The sequence below is a fragment of the Scyliorhinus canicula genome, chromosome 17 (assembly GCF_902713615.1).
Source record: "Scyliorhinus canicula chromosome 17, sScyCan1.1, whole genome shotgun sequence".
NCBI lineage: Eukaryota > Metazoa > Chordata > Chondrichthyes > Carcharhiniformes > Scyliorhinidae > Scyliorhinus > Scyliorhinus canicula.
In genome coordinates, this window is record NC_052162.1 from 91606880 (window position 1) to 91630171 (window position 23292).

At 51.0% G+C, this 23292-nt stretch overlaps 1 protein-coding gene across 1 annotated transcript in view; it reads right to left on the bottom strand.

The window, feature by feature from the left end:
* Positions 1 to 23292, bottom strand: part of LOC119951666 (sodium- and chloride-dependent neutral and basic amino acid transporter B(0+)-like) — a 101012-nt gene that overhangs the window by 56463 nt on the left and 21257 nt on the right. Inside the window, exons 3-5 of the mRNA XM_038774859.1 lie at positions 17607 to 17774; positions 1585 to 1723; positions 702 to 834 (exon numbers count right to left, since the gene is read on the bottom strand). Coding sequence (XP_038630787.1) covers positions 702 to 834; positions 1585 to 1723; positions 17607 to 17774 — 440 coding nt within the window. The remainder of the gene's footprint in view (positions 1 to 701; positions 835 to 1584; positions 1724 to 17606; positions 17775 to 23292) is intronic.

A 23292-nucleotide genomic window follows, 5' to 3' on the forward strand; every position in this document is an offset into this window, starting at 1 on the left:
TCTTACATTTCTAGCCTTCTTCAGATCTTATGTAAGATCATCAACATAAATGTTGGGCAGCACGGTGGCACAGTGGTTAGCACTACTGTCTCACGGTACTGAGGACCCGGGTTCGATCCCAGCCCAGGGTCACTGTCTGTGTGCAGTTTGCACATTCTCCCCGTGTCTGTGTGGGTCTCATCCCCACAACCCAAATATGTGCAGGGTAGGTGGATTGGCCAATCAAAATTGCCCCTTAATTGGAAAAATATTAATTGGGTATTCAAAATTTATTTTTAGAAAAGAAGTTAAATGCTTTTACAATGTTTTTGCTTTTACCGCATGTTTACTCTGTGTTTATTTCATTGTCAATGTCCAGACAAATCTTATTTGTCAAAGATAAAACCATGATCCTAATCTGCTCGATCACTGGGCGAGTCTTGCCCAGCATCCAGAGCAATTGAAAATTCATCCACTGAAGCCCGTGGAACGAGCGGCACATTTCAGGGGTTTAGGGGAATTGCTGTTGTTCTTTCCTTCAGGAGAAAGATCTTCAGATCTCACTCAGGCCTGAAGTGATGATGAATTATGGATCTCCCACTCCCCAAAGAATCACTGTTGCCGTGACATAAACCTTCCCAGTTCACTAATGATTCATACATTCTCATTTTATTTTTTCTGAAATCTGTACTTTATCACTAGTTTTAACCAAATAATTTTACCTTTCCTGAAGATTTGATTCCTTTCGATAACGCTGCCCCAACAATCAACCTGGCCAGAAACAGACAGAGGGCCAAATACCAGACCATCTCCCCAGTCTCAGCTATTGAGCTGGTACGGCGCAAAACCACTTTACTAAATAAATAACAGAAACACAGACATTATTAGACACAATACATCTTAGTATTCAATGAAATGTATGGGGATTTGAACAAGACCAAATTTAAATTGTGTTTTTTAAGAAGTAAATTGTTACCAAGAATTGAGATAACATTTAATGCCCTTCATGATTTCTCCCTTTCTGTTAATGTTTTAAAAGATAAATCTTTGTTTAAACAGATGAAAACTCTCAAGAGATAATTTGATTGAATTCCAGACAGTCCTTCACTGACTGTCTTACATTGTACTGTTCAAACTACCTGGGTTAGTTGTGTATCCCAATGAATTCAGCCCCTTCATATTGTTTAATATGCACCCTGTTCCCAGGCACTTTCCCCCAATTCAATTACCAGGTCTATGGGTTAAACAGGTTAAACATAGCGCTGGATTCAATTAAACACACGGAGAAAGGGACACCAGTCCCTTTGAGTGGTTCATCTGTTCTTTGTTCAAGAAGAAAATAAATAATGTCCAAGAAAGTTTTCACTGCATAAATATTGTTAAAGTGAACCTGCAGTGTTAGAAACCAGAGAGCTGTTAACTCATTAAGGGCCCCAGTTGTGATGTTATTTTGTAATAGGTGTATGATGTAAATGCTACCTCTATCTAAATCGAACAGCTTTTCACTCATTAAACAGGACATTCCCCCAATGAACCTTGCCAAGTGGAAGCTACTGGTACAACTGTGCAGGTTGTAAGTGCAGCTTTCTGTAGTCATTTACTTACTCCCAGTATTGCTCACTTGGACCCTGGTGAGGAACGTAGAATTCTGATCCATTTGGACAAGTTGCATTGTTTACATACAGCCATGTTGTATTCACGATTTCAAAATATCCATCATCCAGAGTGAGATTGCAGAGTGGATCTAGAAAATGGGGAATGTGTTTTAGAATTCCATTTCATTGGGAATGATGCTGTCATTTCTAGTGATATAATCAGGGTCACTTTCATTCTGACTGAATCAGCCCAATCCCTTTTATTACATGGGGGAGGTTACAGATGGGTCAAGTTCAGTCGATAAACTCCACTCACAGCACAGTCCTGCTCTGGTGCCCACTGTGTGTGTGTGTGGGTGTGTGTGTGTGTGTGTGTTCGGAGATTTTATTTGAAAACACCTGTAATGCTAGCAAGCATAAACACATGTTAATACATTCAAGTATAAGCAGTCCCTTCAATATAATTATTGCAGATGTATTCTGGACATTAAAGAAGACAGTCGGGATTATATGCTTCAAAAGACGTTTCAGATTTAATTCATTCACTGCAGAAAACCTTTACGAGAATCAGCTGATGAGCCTATGGGGCACAAAACTTATGGGTCTCACATGATCCTGTTCTGCCAACCTGGTCGATTACAGGCAAAGAAATGTTAACTGGTCCACATATCTAGCTTTACATTCCATGGGGTTTAAATTGAAATGACTTGATGGGTTTAGACAACGCTGAGGACTCTCAGGGCCATTTCCTCCCAGCAGGGGAGGCGGTGGCATAGTGGTATTGTCACTAGACTAGTAATCCAGAGACCAAGGGTAATGGTCTGAGTCCCAGGTTCGAAACCCACCATGGCAGCTGGTTAAATATGAATCCAACAAGTAAATCGGGAATTAAAAGTCTGAGGATGACCATGAAACCATTACCGATTGTCATAAAAACCCATCTGGTTCACTGACATACATCAGGGTGTTGCTCGTTATGCTTTCCCTTAATTTGCTCTGTTTTAATAATCTTTGCTCTAGAGTCGGCAGGTACCTTTCTGATACCACCACGAGGTTCAAAGACAAGTACTGATCAATAACTCAATACACCAGTTAATAAGTTTGAAATCAATACACAATTATTATACACACAGTCAATTACTACTCATGCATAAACTCTATTTACTAAACTATACCTGCTACTAAAAGCCTATACCTAGCTTCGAGTGGCCCAGCAGGTCAGAGGAACAATGGTCTTTGTCCGGTTCTAATTCTGCTGGCTTCGAACTGGTACGGAATAGTAGCTAGGAGCGTCTATCTCGTAGCGTGCGTTGACCTTCAACTTACTTGGTTGATGCAGCTGTTAGGCAGGTCTCTCCTTCGCTGAGAGCCAAGGCCAAGAGAGCGAACTGACCTTGGGGACGCTATCATATAGTCCCTCGGGGTTTCACGCCCTTTTGAGCGGACCCCGGACTTGGTCCCAATTAATTGGACCATGTCTCAATCGTTCCTATTGATTTTCTCCAATACCGGAGTTGTTCCCTGATCGTTGGGCCACACTATCCCTGTAACGGCACAGCCCCACCTAACCTACACATCTTTGGATTTTAAGAGGCAATTTTTAGCATGGCCAATCCATCTCACCTGCACATCTTTGGACTATGGGAGGAAATTGGAGAACTGCAAGAAAACACTGACAGACACGGGGAGAACGTGCAAATTCTACACAGGCAGTACCCAAGGCCGGAATTGAACCTGGGTCCCTGACGTGTGAGGCAGCAACGCTAACCACTGTGCCGCCCTAATCAGCATTCTTAACTAATTTGTCAACCTGACCTGCTACTTTCAATAACTTACACATACATACTCCTAATTTCCTCTCCCAATGCACTCCCTATGGATTTGCATCCATTATTTTCTATTGCCTCTCCTCATTCTTTCGATCAAAATGGATCTCTATCAACGTCCCTGCATTATATTTCAGAAGTCACTTCTCCACACATTCCACCTGTCTCTCTGTGTCCTCATGAAGTCCTCTCTTATTTCCCAACAGATGGAATCTTCTGGTACTGGGAGCAGTGAATATCCCAACATAAGCCGCTGATGTGTGACAGGATCCTGGGAAAACCCCAATGTGCACACATTTACGGTACTTAAGTGGCAATTCTAAACTTCCAATTGCCAGTTTTACGCTGCCTGGACTGCTCGGTGATCGGAATGAGGAGGTCAATTCCATACAGACTTAGGCTGTTTGCCTTAAACGTGCTGTGAAATTTTTACTGATTTACCCCAAAATCAATGGTGTGACACTATCCTCTCAGCAGATGGCAATCAGTTCCTCATGTGAGTCTCATTTATTGGGCAGAGCACTTCTGCAATCTCCTAAATCACCAGTACATAGAGTGCAATGGTAAGAATACTGTCACTTCCACAGCACTACAATGGGGGTCTGGATCGAAGATTGGCTGGTTAACAGGAATCAGAGAGTGCTCATAAATGGTCTTTTTCTGGTTGGCAGGATGTGATGAGTGGTGATGAGCACGGATCGTTCATCAGAAAACTGAATGTGTGGCTCAAATATTGGGATGGGAGAAATGCATTTTGATTCACAGTGCGCCGTCCTGGGACTGGAAAAAGAGAGAACTGTACCATTGAGAGAGATATCACCTGAGCTGTGTTGAGACGAGTGTTTTGGTGAATCCAATAACCAGAGGGTTCGAAACAAAATAATGCGGGGGGTGGGGATGGGAGCAGAAGAGGAAGATACTCATGAGGGAAGATTTGGAAAGTTGAAGACGAAGGACAAGGCAATAGTTCAAGGTAGCGATGTGGTTAATGAAGGAACTGAGTGCACAAACACAAGGGTGAAGCAGCAATTAAGGTCAGAGTAGGGAAAATGGTGAAAAAGGCAGAATGAAAGGCTCTTCATCGGGTTGCACACAGCATTTGTACCAAGGTGGATGAATTGAAAACTCGTGACAGAAATAAGGCTAAATATACATCATGCTTTGTCAAGTGCCTATTCCATGAATCGTCAAGCAGCTGGTTATAAATGAATACAGGGTATTAAGGCAACTAATCCACAAACTAAAGTCCCTCCTGCAGTACCTAAAGACAACAATAAATCAATGAATCAATAAATTAATAACCTATCACTGCCCCAAATATACGATTCACCGGAACACTGGTCCCAGCACAGTTAGGTGCAGGCAATCCCAACGGCACATCTCTTGTTTTTCCCAGTACTGGTGCCATTGCCCCATGAATTAAAATCCATTTCTCCCACACTGGCTGAGCCATTCATTCATCTATCTAACCTTATTTACACCCTGCGTTTCCTTGTGACTCAGCCATTAACCCACACACTGTTTGCCTTGAGGTTCCACAGAGTGTGCTGAAACTGCCCCAGGGATTGTTTGACACTGGCCCAGTGACTGTGTTGGCACTGCCCCAGGGACTGTCTTAGCACTTCCCCAGTGACTGTGTTGACAATAGAATAGAACAGTACAGCACAGAACAGGCCCTTCGGCCCTCAATGTTGTGCCGAGCAATGATCACCCGACTCCAACCCACGTATCAACCCTATACCCGTAACCCAACAACCCCCCACTTAACCTTACTTTTTAGGACACTACGGGCAATTTAGCATGGCCAATCCACCTAACCCGCACGTCTTTGGACTGTGGGAGGAAACCGGAGCACCCGGAGGAAACCCACGCACACACGGGGAGGACGTGCAGACTCCGCACAGACAGTGAACCAGCCGGGAATCGAACCTGGGACCCTGGAGCTGTGAAGCATTTATGCTAACCACCATGCTACCGTGCTGCCCCAATGTCTCATAGCACTGCCCCAGTGACTGCACTTTGCCCCAATGACTGTGTTAGCCTTGTCATAGGGACTGTATTAATATTGCTCATGCACTGTGCTGGCATTGCCCCAGTGACTGTGTTGACATTGCCCCAGTGACTATGTTAACATTGCCCCAGTGACTGTGTTGGCACTGCCCCAGGGACTGTCTTGGCACTTCCCCAGTGACTGTGTTGACAATGTCTCATAGCACTGCCCCAGTGACTGCACTTTGCCCCAATGACTGTGTTAGCCTTGTCACAGGGACTGAATTAATATTGCTCATGCACTGTGTTGACATTGCCCCAGTGACTGTGTTTACATTGCCCCAGTGACTATGTTAACATTGCCCCAGTGACTGTGTTGGCAATGTCCCATGGGCTGTGTTGACATTGCCCCAGTGGCTGTGTTGGCATTGCTCCAGTGACTGTGTTGACATTGCCCCAGTGGCTGTGTTGGCATTGCCCCAGTGACTGTGTTGACATTGCTCCAGTGGCTGTGTTGGCATTGTCCCAGTGACTGTGTTGACATTGCTCCAGTGGCTGTGTTGGCATTGCCCCAGTGACTGTGTTGACATTGCTCAAGTGGCTGTGTTGGCATTGTCCCAGTGACTGTGTTGACATTGCTCCAGTGGCTGTGTTGACATTGCTCCAGTGGATGTGTTGGCATTGCTCCAGTGGCTGTGTTGGCATTGTCCCAGTGACTGTGTTGACATTGCTCCAGTGACTGTGTTGACATTGCTCAAGTGGCTGTGTTGGCATTGTCCCAGTGACTGTGTTGACATTGCTCCAGTGGCTGTGTTGGCATTGTCCCAGTGACTGTGTTGACATTGCTCCAGTGGCTGTGTTGGCATTGTCCCAGTGACTGTGTTGACATTGCTCCAGTGGCTGTGTTGGCATTGTCCCAGTGACTGTGTTGACATTGCTCCAGTGGCTGTGTTGGCATTGTCCCAGTGACTGTGTTGACATTGCTCCAGTGGCTGTGTTGGCATTGTCCCAGTGGCTGTGTTGGCATTATCCCAGTGACTGTGTTGACATTGCTCCAGTGACTGTGTTGGCATTGTCCCAGTGGCTGTGTTGGCATTGCCCCAGTGACTGTGTTGACATTGCTCCAGTGGCGGTGTTGGCATTGTCCCAGTGACTGTGTTGACATTGCCCCAGTGGCTGTGTTGGCATTGCCCCAGTGACTGTGTTGACATTGCTCCAGTGGCTGTGTTGGCATTGTCCCAGTGACTGTGTTGACATTGCTCCAGTGGCTGTGTTGGCATTGTCCCAGTGACTGTGTTGACATTGCTCCAGTGGCTGTGTTGGCATTGTCCCAGTGGCTGTGTTGGCATTGTCCCAGTGACTGTGTTGACATTGCTCCAGTGACTGTGTTGGCATTGTCCCAGTGGCTGTGTTGGCATTGCCCCAGTGACTGTGTTGACATTGCTCCAGTGGCGGTGTTGGCATTGTCCCAGTGACTGTGTTGACATTGCCCCAGTGGCTGTGTTGGCATTGCCCCAGTGACTGTGTTGACATTGCTCCAGTGGCTGTGTTGGCATTGCCCCAGTGACTGTGTTGGCATTGCCCCAGTGGCTGTGTTGGCATTGCCCCAGTGACTGTGTTGACATTGCTCAAGTGGCTGCGTTGGCATTGTCCCAGTGACTGTGTTGACATTGCTCCAGTGGCTGTGTTGGCATTGTCCCAGTGACTGTGTTGGCAATGTCCCATGGGCTGTGTTGACATTGCCCCAGTGGCTGTGTTGGCATTGTCTCAGTGACTGTGTTGACATTGCTCCAGTGGCTGTGTTGACATTGCTCCAGTGACTGTGTTGGCATTGTCCCAGTGACTGTGTTGACATTGCTCCAGTGGCTGTGTTGGCATTGCCCCAGTGACTGTGTTGACATTGCTCCAGTGGCTGTGTTGACATTGCTCCAGTGACTGTGTTGACATTGCCCCAGTGACTGTGTTGACATTGCTCAAGTGGCTGCGTTGGCATTGTCCCAGTGACTGTGTTGACATTGCTCCAGTGGCTGTGTTGGCATTGTCCCAGTGACTGTGTTGGCAATGTCCCAGTGACTGTGTTGACATTGCTCCAGTGGCTGTGTTGGCATTGTCCCAGTGACTGTGTTGGCAATGTCCCAGTGACTGTGTTGACATTGCCCCAGTGGCTGTGTTGGCATTGTCTCAGTGACTGTGTTGACATTGCTCCAGTGGCTGTGTTGACATTGCTCCAGTGACTGTGTTGGCATTGTCCCAGTGACTGTGTTGACATTGCTCCAGTGGCTGTGTTGGCATTGTCCCAGTGACTGTGTTGACATTGCCCCAGTGGCTGTGTTGGCATTGCCCCAGTGACTGTGTTGACATTGCTCAAGTGGCTGCGTTGGCATTGTCCCAGTGACTGTGTTGACATTGCTCCAGTGGCTGTGTTGGCATTGTCCCAGTGACTGTGTTGGCAATGTCCCATGGGCTGTGTTGACATTGCCCCAGTGGCTGTGTTGGCATTGTCCCAGTGGCTGTGTTGACATTGCTCCAGTGGCTGTGTTGGCATTGTCCCAGTGACTGTGTTGACATTGCTCCAGTGGCTGTGTTGGCATTGTCCCAGTGGCTGTGTTGGCATTGCCCCAGTGACTGTGTTGACATTGCTCCAGTGGCTGTGTTGGCATTGTCCCAGTGACTGTGTTGACATTGCTCCAGTGGCTGTGTTGGCATTATCCCAGTGACTGTGTTGACATTGCTCCAGTGGCAGCATTGGTATTGCCCCAGTGGCTGTGTTAGCAATGTTCCATCCCCTATGGACAAGCCCTCCGTATACACAGGATCTGATCAAACGAGGAGGAGCGTAACAGACACCTACAGATGCTGAAAGATGCCCTCGTACGAACGGGATATGGCGCTCGACTCATCGATCGACAGTTCCAATGTGCCACTGCAAAAAATGCACCGACCTCCTCAGAAGACAAACACGGGACACAACTGACAGAGTACCCTTCGTCGTCCAGTACTTTCCTGGGGCGGAGAAACTATGACATCCTCTTCATAGCCTTCAAAACATCATCAATGAAGATGAACATCTTGCCAAGGTCATTCCCACACCCCCACTACTTGCCTTCAAACAACCGCGCAATCTCAAACAAACCATTGTTTGCAGCAAATTATGCAGCCTTCAGAACAGCGACCATGACACCACACAACCCTGCCAGGGCAATCTCTGCAAGACATGCCAGATCATCGACATGGATACCACCACTACACGTGGAAACACCACCCACCAGGTACGCGGCACATACTCGTGCGACTCGACCAATGTAGTCTACCTCATACGTTGCAGGAAAGGATGTCCCGAAGCGTGGTACATTGGCGAGATCATGCAGACACTGCAACAACGAATGAACGGGCATCATGCAACAATCACCAGGCAGGAATGTTCCCTTCCAGTCGGGGAATACTTCAGCAGTCAAGGGCATTCAGCCTCTGTTCTCCGGGTAAGCGTTCTCCAAGGCGGCCTTCAGCAAATTCGACAACGCAGAATTGCCGAGCAAAAACTTACAGCTAAGTTACGCACGCATGAGTGCGGCCTCAACTGGGATCTTGGATTCATGTCACATTACATTCACCCCCCACCATCTGGCCTGGACTTGCAAAATCCTATCAACTGTCCTGGCTTGAGACAATTCACACCTCTTTAACCTGGGATCATCCCCTATCTCTGGATCTGTAATGATTTGATTATCAGTAAATGCTCGCATTCCAAGCATTGTCTGGCATCTCTGACTTTGTCTATATAAATGTTTCTGGAACATACCTCTCCATTCACCTGCGGAAGGAGCAGTGCTCTGAAAGCTCGTGTTTGAAACAAACCTGTTGGACTTTAACCTGGTGTTGTAAGACTTCTTAATGTGCTCACCCCAGTCCAACGCCAGCATCTCGACATGATGAATTGTTAGCACAGATCAAAATAAATTAGTATGATATGGTGACCAACACAGGCACTTGCAATGTGACCACTGCCTGGACATGAATATTCAAGGTCAATTGGCCTTTTGGAAGGATAGGAAGAAAGGGAAAGAAGGTGGGGTTAATAATGGATGAGATCATTATAGTGTGGTGAAATGCATCACTGTAAATACACAAAGGGTTAATGTAAATACACTACAACTAAGTAAACACTAGAGGGAACAGCAGAGATGTCATGACATGCAGACATATAGCTAATGAACACAGAGAATAGGACACGACCAATGGGCAGTCAAGACACCCAGAGGTGACAGTACCACAAGGGGGCAACCCATATAAAAGGACAGGGCACACAAAGATGTATTCTATTGAGATAGCCTCTTCGAGAAGTATGTACTATCCGTGGATAAATAATTAAATAAACACTGGAATCAAATTAAAGGAAATTATGAACAACACTGCAAAGATTTGTGATAGGTCAGAAGATTGTGAATTCCAACTTAAAACAATCAGACTTTTAGAGATATGGAACTATGAAAACTAATGGTACAAAAGGCTGACAAGTCCCCTGGACCTGATGGCAGAGATAGAGGATGCATTGGTTACAATCTTCAAAATTTCCAAATTTTTGCAGAAAACCTCAAATGTAACAGGGACGATTCTCCCAAGTGTAGCCCAAATGTTCGCGACGTCGTGAACGCTGTCGCGTTTTGCGACGACGCGAGACGGACACGGACACAACCGATTCTAGCCCCCACAGGGGCCAGCATGGCGCTGGAGTGGTTCATGCCACTCCAGCCTCCCTTGCCGGTGCCAAATGGGCACTGTGCCAACCCGGGCATGCGCAGTTAGGCCGCGCCAACCTGCGCATGCGCGGGGGAGCTCTTCAGAGCGCTGGTCCCGACTCAACATTGCATCGGTGTTCAGCAGCCGGCCGTGCAGGAAGGGGAGAGGCCAGCCCGCCGAGCGGTGGGCCTGATCGCAGGCCAGACCCCATTGGAGGCCCCCCTGGGGTGAAAGCCCTCCTCCCCCCCCCCCCCCCCCCCCCACCACAGGCTGCCCCTCGACTGTTCGCGCAGTTCCGGACGGCAGCGACCAGGGGTGAACGCCGCCGGCAGGACTCTGTCATACTCTGTCAGTGATGATATGGCCCTAGAGGACTGCAACTCGGACGAAGGCTTTTTCATTAAAAATGGCGACCCCCGTACTGAATTCGCATTTGAGGATCTTCAGCCCAGCATCTACGACATCCCGACTTGTGAGTGCAGGATTATGCTGCGGCCTGACACCAAGAGACAGAGAGCGGTACAATCCCACAGAGAGCGGCCTGCTCCCACACAGAGCGAGGTCCACGCAACGCTGAGGGTTCCCGACTCTACAAAAGAAGACACGCAAGACTCAACACCGCAGTCCTTGCCTGAACAAGAAGTGACTCCAGTGTCACAAGCCTCCACAGCGAGCTCGTGGACAGACTCCACGATTGACGAAACGCAAGACTCCAGAGCGCAGTCCTTGCACTAACAAGAAGTGACTCCAGTGTCACACGCCTCCACAGCGAGCTCGTGGACAAACTCCATGATAGAAGCAACGCAAGACTCCAACGCGCAGTCCTTGCAGGAACAAGACCATGAGGGTCTAGCAACCTCCTCTGACGAACTAGCAGCAGACAATGCAAGTCTGCCATTCTCAAGCAAACAGCAAGAAGACAATGACAGTCCATCATGCTCCAATGCACAGCAGGACGACCATGACGGTCTATCATGCTCCAGTGCAGAACAAGGCGACGGTGACAGTCCAAGCCCAAGTGATGAACAACAGCAAGACAATGACGGTCCACCCACATTATTTACGCCATCAGATGAAGACTCTGACAATTTACCCAACCCAAGTGAACAGCAAGAAGCTACTGAGGTATGTGAGACGAGTGACAACAGCATCCCACTTCCCATGCAAGATGTGCAAAGTGACAGACCTCAGCTAGTGTGCACAGAGGCAGTCGACGATCACTGTGAGACCACTGGTGACACCACGATACTTCCAACCTCATTCGCTCGATCCTCTCCACAAGTCAATGCATTCCTGCATGTTCCAACTCCAGACTTGCAGCTTCAAGACATCTCAGCGGACTACAGTGAACCTGCTAAGACTCCGGACGAGGAGCACCGACAAACCACACCTGACTCAGGTGATACAAATGAGACTCCAGACGGGGAGCACCAGCGAACCAACACTGACTCAGTTAAAACAGACCAGACTCCAAATGGGGAGCAACCAAACGGCGACTCTGATTCACGTAAGCCGGACTTTACTTCAGACAGGGAGTGCTGCAACCTCAGTGCTGGCACGCTCAGGGTGACAGCAGATGCCACAATGACAGGAGATGGATCACTTAACACTTACACTGGGTCAGTAATAGCAAGCAGTGGCTACAGTCCAAGAGGAATACACCAATATTCACCACAGCTTTATCCACACATTCCTTCCACACCAGCAGTGCAGCCAATGACAGCTTATGCTGGACAACCCCAGTATTCCGGCATGCAGCAGCCAGCAGTATATGCAGCATCTTCTCAACCAGGCCAGCACTACGGATTGCCCACTAATGGAATCAAGACCAAAGGAGGACTACCACAGGCGCAATCTGCACCACAGACTGGATGCCTTAGTTACAGCCCAGGATTTGCTGCACCCCAGCCTGGCCAAACGGCATATTCCTATCAGATGCAAGGTTCTAGCTTCACGCCATCACCAGGTATTTATGTGAGCAGCAATTCTGTTTCCAAGTCGACGAGCTTCAACAGTTCTCATCAGGATCACCCTTCCTGCACACCATTTGGCCAAAACCAGGATGTAAAGTATTTTCCAACTTCGACGTATGGCACATGACATCGAATGATACTGTTGATGGTACCTCTTCAACGCCAACACCTTATCGGCTACAAGATGCCATCCAACATCACCATCACAAACATCGCAAAAAGAAGGGCCTTCAAAACAGATAGTGAAGTGATGTGACCACTTCTTGGTTCCTGTGGCACAGGGACGTTGATGGCATTCATAAGAACCTGCCACCATCAAATTCACCAACCCACCAAGAGAGACATTTGACCATGTTGATTGATGGTTTTTAGACTCACACAAATGATTTGGACTTATTGTTTTATCGCTGTTCTCATGGCTTGTATATACCTTAACTTATCGACCTGTTTTGTGTTCAATTTTCTTAAAGTGTACAGAAAATATGTAACATATAAAAAAGGGAGGATATGGTGATGTGCATCACTGTAAATACACAAGGGGTTAATGTAAATACATGTAGACTAGCTAACACTAGAGGGAGCACCAGAGACATCACACACACACACTCAACCAATAGATTAGTTAGATAGGACACGACCAATGGGCATTCACAATACACATAGAGGTGACACGACCACAGGAGGGCATTACACCAACCCAGATATAAAGGACACCACACACATAATCTGCCTCTTTCCAGTGGAGACAGTCAGTGAGTACAGACACAGGATTGATTCAATATCACTCCCTCCACGTGGATTGTAGCAGACTGGTTTGTCTGGGTAGCTATGGTAGGATGAGCAGTAGTGTCGCACCCGAGTAATAGAAGTGTATATAGTTTAATAAACGTGTTGAAGTTATCTCCACGTCTGAACATTCCTTTGTCAAGTGCAGCACAAGGGAGCCTCTTATGCTACACCTAGAGCATAACAAGATAAGAACTTCTGCCCATGTGCTTGAGGAGAGCCTCAGGGGAGGACAGGCCTGGTTGGGGGGCTGGGCACAATTGATTGCGGATCGTCTCTTGGCTGGGGCATTGAGGGGATCAGCGCTTGCGGGTCCTGTAAGCCATCCCTCAAATTGGTTTTATCCTTAGCAGGAGCAACTATAGCTGCTGTCCCACAAGGACAGAGCTCTGTTTGTTGTTATGTGCTGAAGGTCACTTTAACTCCTTCTAACTGTGAGAAACCTCTGGCTCCACAGCTGAAGGCTATTTGTCATAAGGAATTGGCATTGTTGGTTATGTGAACACTTCACTGTTCCCAAATGGCTGTCTGGGGTATGTCTGATGGTTGCTCCTGCTTTTGACTGCAAAATTCTTGAAGACTGAGAGTCTGTCTGCTGCTGCCTCTTCTGCTTCTGTGACCTGGAGTCAGGAAAGGGATGTGAGCAGGTCTTCTACCTGTCTGAAGAAGGTGCAGAGGTGCTCTCTCACTCCTCTGTTCTGCTGTGTGTTAGCAGCCAGAGAGGGAAAGAGGGAGGAGGAGCGCCTGACTGCTAATGCTGCCACTTGGAAATTGTGTTTGCTTGCTGCCACCTCTTTTGTTTCTGTTCCCTGCAGTGAGAAATGGGAGAGAGTAAAAGTGAGATGAAGCTACTGCCAGTGCTGAAGAAAGGGAAAGGTGGTAGCTACTTTAACGGAGCAGCTGATGAAGATATGAAGAACTGCTTTGCAGCTTGCTGGTGATTTTATTGTACTGCTAACTGTTCAATGTTCCATATCTGGAAGCTGTGTGTTTTCTTTCTTCCACCTCTTCTACTTCTGTAGTTTGGACCAAGGACTGGGTTAATTTGGAGACCGGGTGCTAGTACTACAGGAGGAGTGAGGGTGGCAACTCACTTCAACTGAGCAACTTGATAGTCGTGAAAATAGTTGGTCGCTTACGATTATTTACTGTTTCAGGTTTGGAGGCTGTGCACAGCCTGGAGGTTGTGGGCTTGTTTGCTGCAGCCACTTTTGCTTCTGTGGCCTGGAGTACAGAACCACTTCCAATGCTGGAGAGGGGAAGCGGATGCCCTCTTGCTCATCTGCCATGCTCTGTGTCAGTGTGACTTTTCCGGTGTATTGTTTTTCTCATCCCTGAGCGACTTTCTACCGATATGGGTCGACTGCTGGTGTTGTGGGGTGTTCTTGTACGGTTGACTGTTTGTTATTTAATACCTGGAGGTCATGTGTTTGTCTGCTGCAGACCCTTTTGTCTATTGCAGACATCCGGAAATAAGTACTCTCTCACTTCACTGCCATGTTCTGCGTAAGTATTGCTTTCCAATGTATTCTAAGTGACTTTCCAGTGCTGTGAGTCTGCTGCTGAGAGCTGTGGGAGGGGGAGAGAGCGGCAGGTGATTCAGATGCTGGTAACTTCATTGTACTATTGCCTGCCGTTATTTTCTGTCTGGAGGACATGTGTCTGTCTGCTGCATCGCCTTATATCTGCAGCGGGAGTCCAGAAAGGTTTGCTCACCATTTTCTGCATCAGTGTGACTTTCTAGTCAGTCTGCTGCTGGGAGCCATGGGAGGGGGAGGGAGTGGGCAGTTGATTCAGATATTGGTAACTTCTTTGTACTGTTGATTACTTCATGTTTAACATGTATTTGGTTACTTTGTGTAACTACACTGTTCTGGCTTTGTGTTTGTTCTGATAACTTGCAGTGAACAGGTGCCTGTGTGCATAGCACGGTGCCTTTTCCTTGTCAGTTCATGGTTAATGTGGACTGGTTAGTTGTTGGTTTTTATCCTTTTGCAGAAAGGTTTTGTTGACCGTTAATAAACAAAATATTCTCAAGTGGATATGGAGCTTGTATCTGTTCTTTGATCCTCCTTTTGGATACAAAACACCTGAAGGCCGAATGTGTGTTTGCTGCTGCTTCTTCTGCTTCTGTGGCCTGGAATAAAGCAAAGGGAGGATGTAAGCAGATATACTACCAGTCTGAAGAAGGGAAAAGGGAGCTCTTTCACTCTTCCGCTGTGCTCTATGTTAGCTTTCTCGTAATGTTTTTTTCTGCCTTTGCGAGTCTGCTGCTGGGAGCTGCCAGGAGTGGGGGGAAAGAGAGATAGAGTGACCTGAATGCTGTTGCAGCTACCTGGAAGCTGTGTGTTTGTTTCCTGCCACCTCTTTTGTTTCTGTGGCCTGGAGTAAAGAACCTACAGCCTCTTCTGATGAAGGGGAAGCATGGCAGCATGATTCAATGGAGCAACTTGCTGGAGCCATGAAGAATTGCTTTTTCAGCTTGCTAGTGACTTTCTTGTTTTGCTGATTGTTTAACGTTTTACATCTGGAAACCATATTTGCTTGCTACCACCTCTTTTACTTCTGTGGTTTGGACCAAGAACAGGGTGGAACACAGGTGATCATCTGCCAGTACTGCAGGAGGGCAAGGGTGAGGGCCTGATTCAACTGAGCAACCTGCTGAAGTTATTGAGGTACTACTCTTGCTGATTATTGGTGACTTTTTTGTATTGCTGACCGTTCAATGTTTAACATCTGGAAGTCACGTGTTTGCTTGCTACTGTCTCTTTTACTTCTGTGGCCTGGACCAAGGACAGGATGGAAGTCAGGTGACCTGCTGCAGGTACTGCAGGAGAGGAAGATAGTGGCTGGAATCCACTGAGCAATTTGAACTTCTTGAACAAAGGCCTTTGCAGATTAATGGTTGCTTTATTGTACTATGGACTGTTTAATCTTAAGAAGCCATGCAGATTAGTGGTGACTTTTTGTACTGTTGATTGTTCATCTTTAATGTCCGGAAGCTGTGTGTGTTGCTATTGCACTGTTACTGTTTACTGTTTAAATATCTGGAGGCCATGTGCTTGTCTTCTGCAGCCCCTTTTGTTTTGTGGCCTGTAGTCCGGAATCTACTGCCAGTGTTGCAGCGGGGGAAGGGAAACTCTCTGAATATTCAGCCGCGTTCTGTGTCGGTGTGACTTTTCCGGTGTATTGTGATGCTCACCCCTGAGTGGCTTTCCACTGATGTGGGTTCACTGCTGGGAGCTGTGGGAGGGGGAAAGCAGCAGGTTGATTCAGATGCTGGTAACTTCCTTGTACTGTTGATTGTTTAATGGCTAATGTGTATTTGGATTTATTTGCATATCTACACGTTGTAGCTTTGTATTTCTACCGACATTTTGTAGCAAAAAGGTGACTGTGCGTATGGCACGGTGCTTTTTCATTTGTCGAGTATTGGTTAGTGTGACTGTTAAGTAATTTGTTTTTGTTAATAGAAAGGTATTGTTGACAGTTAATAAACAAAATATTCTCAAGTGTTGCTGCAGGTTGCGTTTGCAGTTTGCAGCTGCAAATACTTGGAGGCTGCTGCTGTTTATTTCTTTTTCTGTAGCCTGAAAGAAGCACATTTTTTCTCACAGACCTGGAACCGAGACTACTGGGCTCAGAGAGGTGCAGAGTCCAGAAGACAATCAGATTTGAACAAGAAGATGCTGCAGGACCTGGTGCGCGACATTGATCGAGATGAGCAACTTGATGAATGTGTTGAAGAAATGCTTTCGCAGATTGCTGATGATTTTGTTGTTGGTGTGGTGAGTGCTGTATGTAAATGACACATCACCACGCTGGAAGTCAAGGATGTTCAACTACACGTTGAGCGCCAGTGAAATATGTGGATGCATGGGTGGCAGGGTGGTACAGTGTTTAGCACTACTGCCTCACAGTGCCTGGAACCCGGGTTCAATTCTGGCCTTGAGTAACTGTCTGCGTGGGCTTCCTCCGGGAGCTCCGGTATCCTCCCAGAGTCGAAAGATGTGCAGGTTAGGTGGATTGGCCATGATAAAATTGCCCCTTAGTGTCCAGGGATGTTACGGGGATAGGTCAGGGGAATGGGCTGAAATAGGCTGCCCTTTGAGGGTCGGATTTCCTCCCCCTCCACATCAGGATGGCCCCCGCAGACAGAAATCCGAGGTCCCGCTGGGTGGGACCACACGTAACCAACGCCGGCGGGACTTGGCCGAATGCCCGCCGGGGCCCAGAGATTCGCCAGTGTTGGGGGGGGGGGGGGGGCGCTTTCAACAACCCCTGACCGGCGCGAGGCCAAGCCATGGGCGCGCGAAAATCAGCACCAGAGAATCGGTGAGCCGCCGTCGGGGCGGCGTGGCGAAATTTTCATGCCTCCCCGTGGGATTCTCCGACCCGGCGTGGGATCGGAGAATCTTGACCAAGAATTTTCGAATGGGTGAACAGCTGAGTGACCAACAAGAACGAGATTCATTCTCTTCCATTTTCCTCATAAACAACACCATGGAAGATTTTATTTTTATTTCTTCCCAATGTTCAAACTGATTGTCCCGCAATCCCGGTGACTCAGTGACATGATTGCTGCTCCTGATTTCTATCCCAGCTGTGTGATCACAGTGAAGGTGGCCACTATTGTCCATTTTCCCCTCACATTCAGACTGGCAGAATGAAGAATAAACAGTCGGTCTCTATACTTTACCCAATAGACATTCAGACAGTACCTTTGGGAGTCCTGCTGCATGTTTCATCTGCGCCCCACCAACTGAAGCAGTCTGCCCACGGCAGGGGGGATTGGAAAGAGGAGAACAAGTAGTACAGGCTGTGGGCGATGATGACGCTGTACGAAATGTTGGAAATGGTAATCAGAACGACCATACTTATACCCAGACCTGAAAATAGAAAAAGGAGCAGGTGGTAAGATTGTATTACGATCCCAGAACAGATCGTTACAATGGATACGATACTGGACACAGACGCCAATATTTTCATTTAATTTTCGAAGACTGTGAGGGAAGAAAACATCATTCCTGGAGTGATTTCACATAAAATAGGGATACAGGGCGGGATTCTCCGACCACCCAGCGGGTTGGAGAATCGCCGGGGTGGGCGTAAATCCTGCCCTGCCACCCCGTGATATTCTCCGGCCCCCCAAAAATCCCGTTGTCGTGAATCGTGCCACGTGCCTTGCAGAATGTCGAGGACCGGCACGACGCAACGGGCTCCGGGGATGCCCCAATTCTCCGGGCCGGATGGGCCGTAGTCGCGCCGATGTGACCACGAGTCACGCCGGCGTAAATCAAACCACCTATTTAATGGCGTCAACCACTCGTGATGGTTGACGCAGCCAGCGCGTAGGTAGGGGTCGGCGTGGAGTGGTCGCCGGAGAAGTGACAGCACGGCCGCAGGTGGTGGGGGAGGTTGCAGAAGTCGTTGGAGTGTGCATGACTGGGTGAGGGAGGGGCTGATGGAGTGAGCGGCTTGGGGGAGGGGCGAGGGGAGGGGTTGGGGACGGCGGGTTGGAGAGGGCGACTGATGGAGAGGGTGTGTGCTCGGGAGGAAGGGGTGGGGTTGGGGAGGATGCATGCCGGGGAGGAGAGGAGGGGTTTGGGGAGGGTGAGTGCCGGGGAGGAGAGGAGGGGTTTGGGGAGGGTGCGTGCCGGGGAGGAGAGGAGGGGTTTGGGGAGGGTGAGTGCCGGGGAGGAGAGGAGGGGTTTGGGGAGGGTGAGTGCCGGGGAGGAGAGGAGGGGTTTGGGGAGGGTGCGTGCCGGGGAGAAGAGGAGGGGTTTGGGGAGGGTGCGTGCTGGGGAGAAGAGGAGGGGTTTGGGGAGGGTGCGTGCCGGGGAGGAGAGAAGAGGAGGGGTTTGGGGAGGGTGCGTGCCGGGGAGGAGGGAAGGGGCGGTTTGGGAAGGGTGCGTGGCGGGGAGGTGGGGGGGGGGGTTGGGGAGGATGCGTACCGGGGAGGAGGGGGGGGGGGGTTGGGGAGTGTGAGTGCTGGGGAGGAGGGGAGTGGGGGTTGGGGAGGATGCGTACCGGGTAGGAGGGGGGGGGGGGGGGGTGGGGAGTGTGAGTGCTGGGGAGGAGGGGAGTGGGCGTTGGGGAGGATGCGTACCGGGGAGGAGGGGGGGGTTGGGGAGTGTGAGTGCTGGGGAGGAGGGGAGTGGGGTTTGGGAAGGGTGCGTGCCGGGGAGGAGGGGGAGGATAGGGAGGGTGCATGCCGGGGAGGAGGGGGGATTAGGGAGGGTACATACCGGGGAGGAGGGGGGATTAGAGAGGGTACATGCCGGGGAGGAGAGGGGGTGGTTGGAGAGGTTGCGTGACGGGGAGAAGGGGGGGGGGGGGGGGTTGGGGAGGTTGTGTACTGGGGAGGAGGGGGGTAGTGGTTGGAGAGGTTGCATGACGGGGAGGAGGGGGGTGGGGGGGGTTGGGGAGGGCGTGCCGGGTGGAGTGGGGGTTGGGGAGGGCGTGCCAGGGAGGAGGGAGGGTTGGGGAGGGTGCGTGCCGGGGAGGAGGGGGGGGGGGGGGTTGGGAAGCGTGCATGCCGGGGAGGAGGGGGGGTTGGGGAGGGTGCGTGACGGAGAGGGGTGGGGTTGGGGAGGGTGCGTGACGGGGAGGATGGGGGTGGGGGTTGGGGAGGGTGCGTGCCGGGGAGGAGGGGGGGGGTTGGGGAGGGTGCGTGACGGGGAGGGGGTGGGGTTAGGGAGCGTGCGTGACAGGGAGTGGGGGGGGGTGTTGGGGTGGGCACCTGCCGGGGAGGAGGGGGTGGGTCGGGGAGGGTGCGACAGGGAGGGGTGGCGTTGGGGAGGGTGCGTGCTGGGGAGGAGGAGTTGGGGAGGGTGCGTGCCGGGGAGGAGGGGTGGGGGGACGAGAGGGGGGGTGGAGAGAGGGGGGGAGGAGAGAGGGGGGTAGGAGAGGGGGAGGTTTGGGGAGGGTTGGCTGCGGCGGCCAGGATACCCATGGTCCAGGGGGCGATCGATGGGATGCACGTCGCCGTACGGCCGCCTGCGCATAACAGTGCCATGTTCACGAATAGAAAGGGGACTTATTCCATGAACATTCAGGTGGTCTGCGACCACCGCATGTTGATTCTGCACGTCTGTGCTGGTACCCGGGCAGTATACATGACTCATTCATATTGGCGCAATCGTATATCCCCGGCATGTTTGAGGGACGCTCCCCCCCGGCTGAGGGGCTGTTTACTGGGCGACAGGGGTTACCCGTTGCGGTGCGATGCCTTGACAGATGCCACAGACTGACGCGGAGAACCGCTACAACGATGCCCATGCAGCGACCAGGGGTGTGATAGAGTGGGGCTTTGGGCTGCTGAAGATGCGCTTCAGGTGCCTGGACCGCTCTGGAGGGGCCCTCCAGTACCCATCAGATAGGGCCGGCTGCATCATTGTGGTCTGCTGCGTCCTGCAGAACATAGCAGAGGGGCGATGTGCCGCAGGCAGAGGAGGGGGAAGGGGAGGAGCAGCAGATGAGGCGCAGAACTCCCCAGATGAGGAGGATGGGGACGGTCCAAGCACCTGAAGCGCATCTGGTCGCTGCATGGGCATCGTTGTAGCGGTTCTCCACGTCAGTATTTGGCCTCCGTATAGGCGTCATCAGCCATGACCGCAACGGGCAATGGTCAGGATAGATGGGCTGGACATGGATAGGAGGCTGACCACCTTACTGGCTGGGCCAGCGGGCAGGGGACAGGCAGATAGCCGCCCAGTTCATGGACTAGAGGGGCGTGGGAATTGCAGAGTATGGGCACAGACTGCACACCACGGCACCAGCCTACCGCCCTCACCCCACCCACCCAACACCAGCCACCCGCACCCTACCCCTCCGTTACACACCCACCTGCGGCACAACGAGCCGGACTCACACGGTCGTCGGTGGAAGCATGTCTACTGCAGGCCATGGAGGACAACTCACCCTACGATGAGCTCTGGCCTCTACATCGTTGGACAATGTCTGACCCATGGCCACAGTACCACCCTCCAACCAGACTAGCCCTGCATGCGGCCGTGACGCTGCAACCCACGGTTCCGTTGTCTGCCCGGGGGAATGGCGAGGGTGACTCGGGGATGGGGGGGGGACAGAAGGGGGGGGGAGTCCGAGGTGTCGCGGTGTTCCAGGAATGAAAATCGCTTATTGTCACAAGTAGGCGTCAAAATGAAGTTACTGTGAAAAGCCCCTAGTCGTCACATTCCGGCGCCTGTTCGGGGAGGCTGGTACGGGAATTGAACCGTGCTGCTGGCCTGCTTGGTCTGCTTTAAAAGCCAGCGATTTAGCCCAGTGTGCTAAACTGTAGGGGACCTCCCCTACAGGGGGACCCGGAACAAGCCCCAGTACCTCCTCCTTCCTCAGGGTGCCCGACGGCCCCCAGGCCTCTACATGGGTCGGGGATGCGAATGGGCCGAGCACTCGACGCTCCCCTCGACACCTGGCGCTGCCAGTCCTGGAGGCCCGCCTTGGTATCAACAAGCGTCTGCAAGTTTAGAGCCATGGAGCTCAGAGAGTTGGCCATTCCTGTCTGTGTCTGGGCAACGCCGGCCAACACCTGGGCAATCATGCCGTTCCCTCAGTGATGGCCTGCCGAGACTGGGAAATTGCCTGCTGAGACTGGGCCACGGCGTTGAGTGGCTCTGCGATCTGCTGCTGGCTCTGAAAGCCCCACACCTTGCATATTGCGACCCATTTCTGACACTGTCGCACCCATTGCCTCCACCGCAGACGCCACCCGTGTAGTGTCAGCCTGGGTGGCACGCATGACCTGCACCACTAACTGCCCCTGCACGCTGGTGGACCCCTCCACCTTTGTCTGCAGCTGCCGTAAACTAGCCGTCACCCCCTTCGGTCGTTCCTTGGTTTGTGCCTGCATTAGGTCTATGGGTGGGTGTGGTAACTCCAGGAACCTAGGACCCGCCTGGGCGGCAGATGGTTGCCTGCACCAGGCTACCCTCCGACCGCCCGGCTCCTCAACTGCTCCTGCCTCCACCTGCTGTACCGGGACGGCTGTGTTGAACGCACAGTTAGTGTCCCAGATGCCTCATCGCTAAAGTGCCCAATCGAGGTGAGTGTCTCTGCGATAGTGGGGGGTGTAGGAGATAGCAGTGGCGTAATGGCGTGCTCCTCATCCGACCCAAAGTCTGGGGTCCCCTGGAGTGGTGATTCCTGTCCATCCATCCCCTGTGTGTGGGTGTTGTGTACGTCAGTGTCCTGTGTGTCGGTGTCCTGTGTGACGGTGTCCTGTGTGTCGGTGTCCTGTGCGTCAATGTCCTGGGTTGGCAGCCTGTTGCTGTGGCTGCCCTCTTCGTCGCTGGGTGTGGCCCGCCGGCGTCGCCGTGTTCGCCCTAGATGTGAAAGTGGATGTGGGGAAAGGGGGATGTGGGGGAAGGAGGGATAGGGGGAAGGGGGAGATGGGGGAAGGGGGTATGGAGGAAGGGGGCGATGGGGAAAGGGGGATATGGTGGTCCGGGTCTGTCCATGGCCCGTGTCCGCCCTGGAACGTCTGGGGGCGGCACCTATCTGATGGGCCAGGTCTATCCCCCCTTACCCCATATCCCCCCTCGCCCCATATCCCCCCTCGCCCCATCTCCCCTTCCCCCATCTCCCCCTTCCACCATCTCCCCTTCCACCATCTCCCCCTTCCCCATCCCTCCCTCCCCACATCCCCTTTCCCCACATCCCCTTCACCCATATCCGCCTTTCCCCCATTTCCCCCATATCCCTCTCCCCCATATCCCCCGTCCCCTATATCGCCGAAGGTGAATATGGGGGAAGGGGGGATATGGGGGAGGGGGAATGGGGAAAGGGGGATATGGAGAAGGATGGATATGGGGGAAGGGGGATGGGGAAGGGGGTATGGGGAAAGGGGGATATGGAGAAGGATGGATATGGGGGAAGGGGAAATGAGGGAAGGGGGATATGGGGGATATTGGGGAAGGGGTAAAGGGGGCACACAGTGGGGGGTCTCACTTGGCGCTGCATGGCAGGCGGCCATTTTGCCGGGTCTTCGGGGAGGGGGCGTCTTTTGTGCAGTGATGCTGCGTGGCATCACTGATGGCATGTGCGTCTGTGACGAGTGACGCATCGCGAATGGCGTCACACCGCTACGAGCCCATTCAGGGCCGGAGAATTAGCGACATTTTGAGGGCCTGACGCCTGAGTGATTCGTGCCATTCTCTTTGCCACGTTTGGGCCATTGCGCCGATTCACGGAGAATCCCGCCCACGTTATATTGAAACAAATTTCATTACTTACACAATATGAAAATACCTTCAACATCACAGAAGAAAGTAGCTTAAAATTACGCTTTAAACAATGCTAATCAATTCTGTGACACAATAACCCTTAACTTCAATCTTTACTTTACTCAAGCAACAGAACCATCTCAGATTCCAACCCACTTTTAAA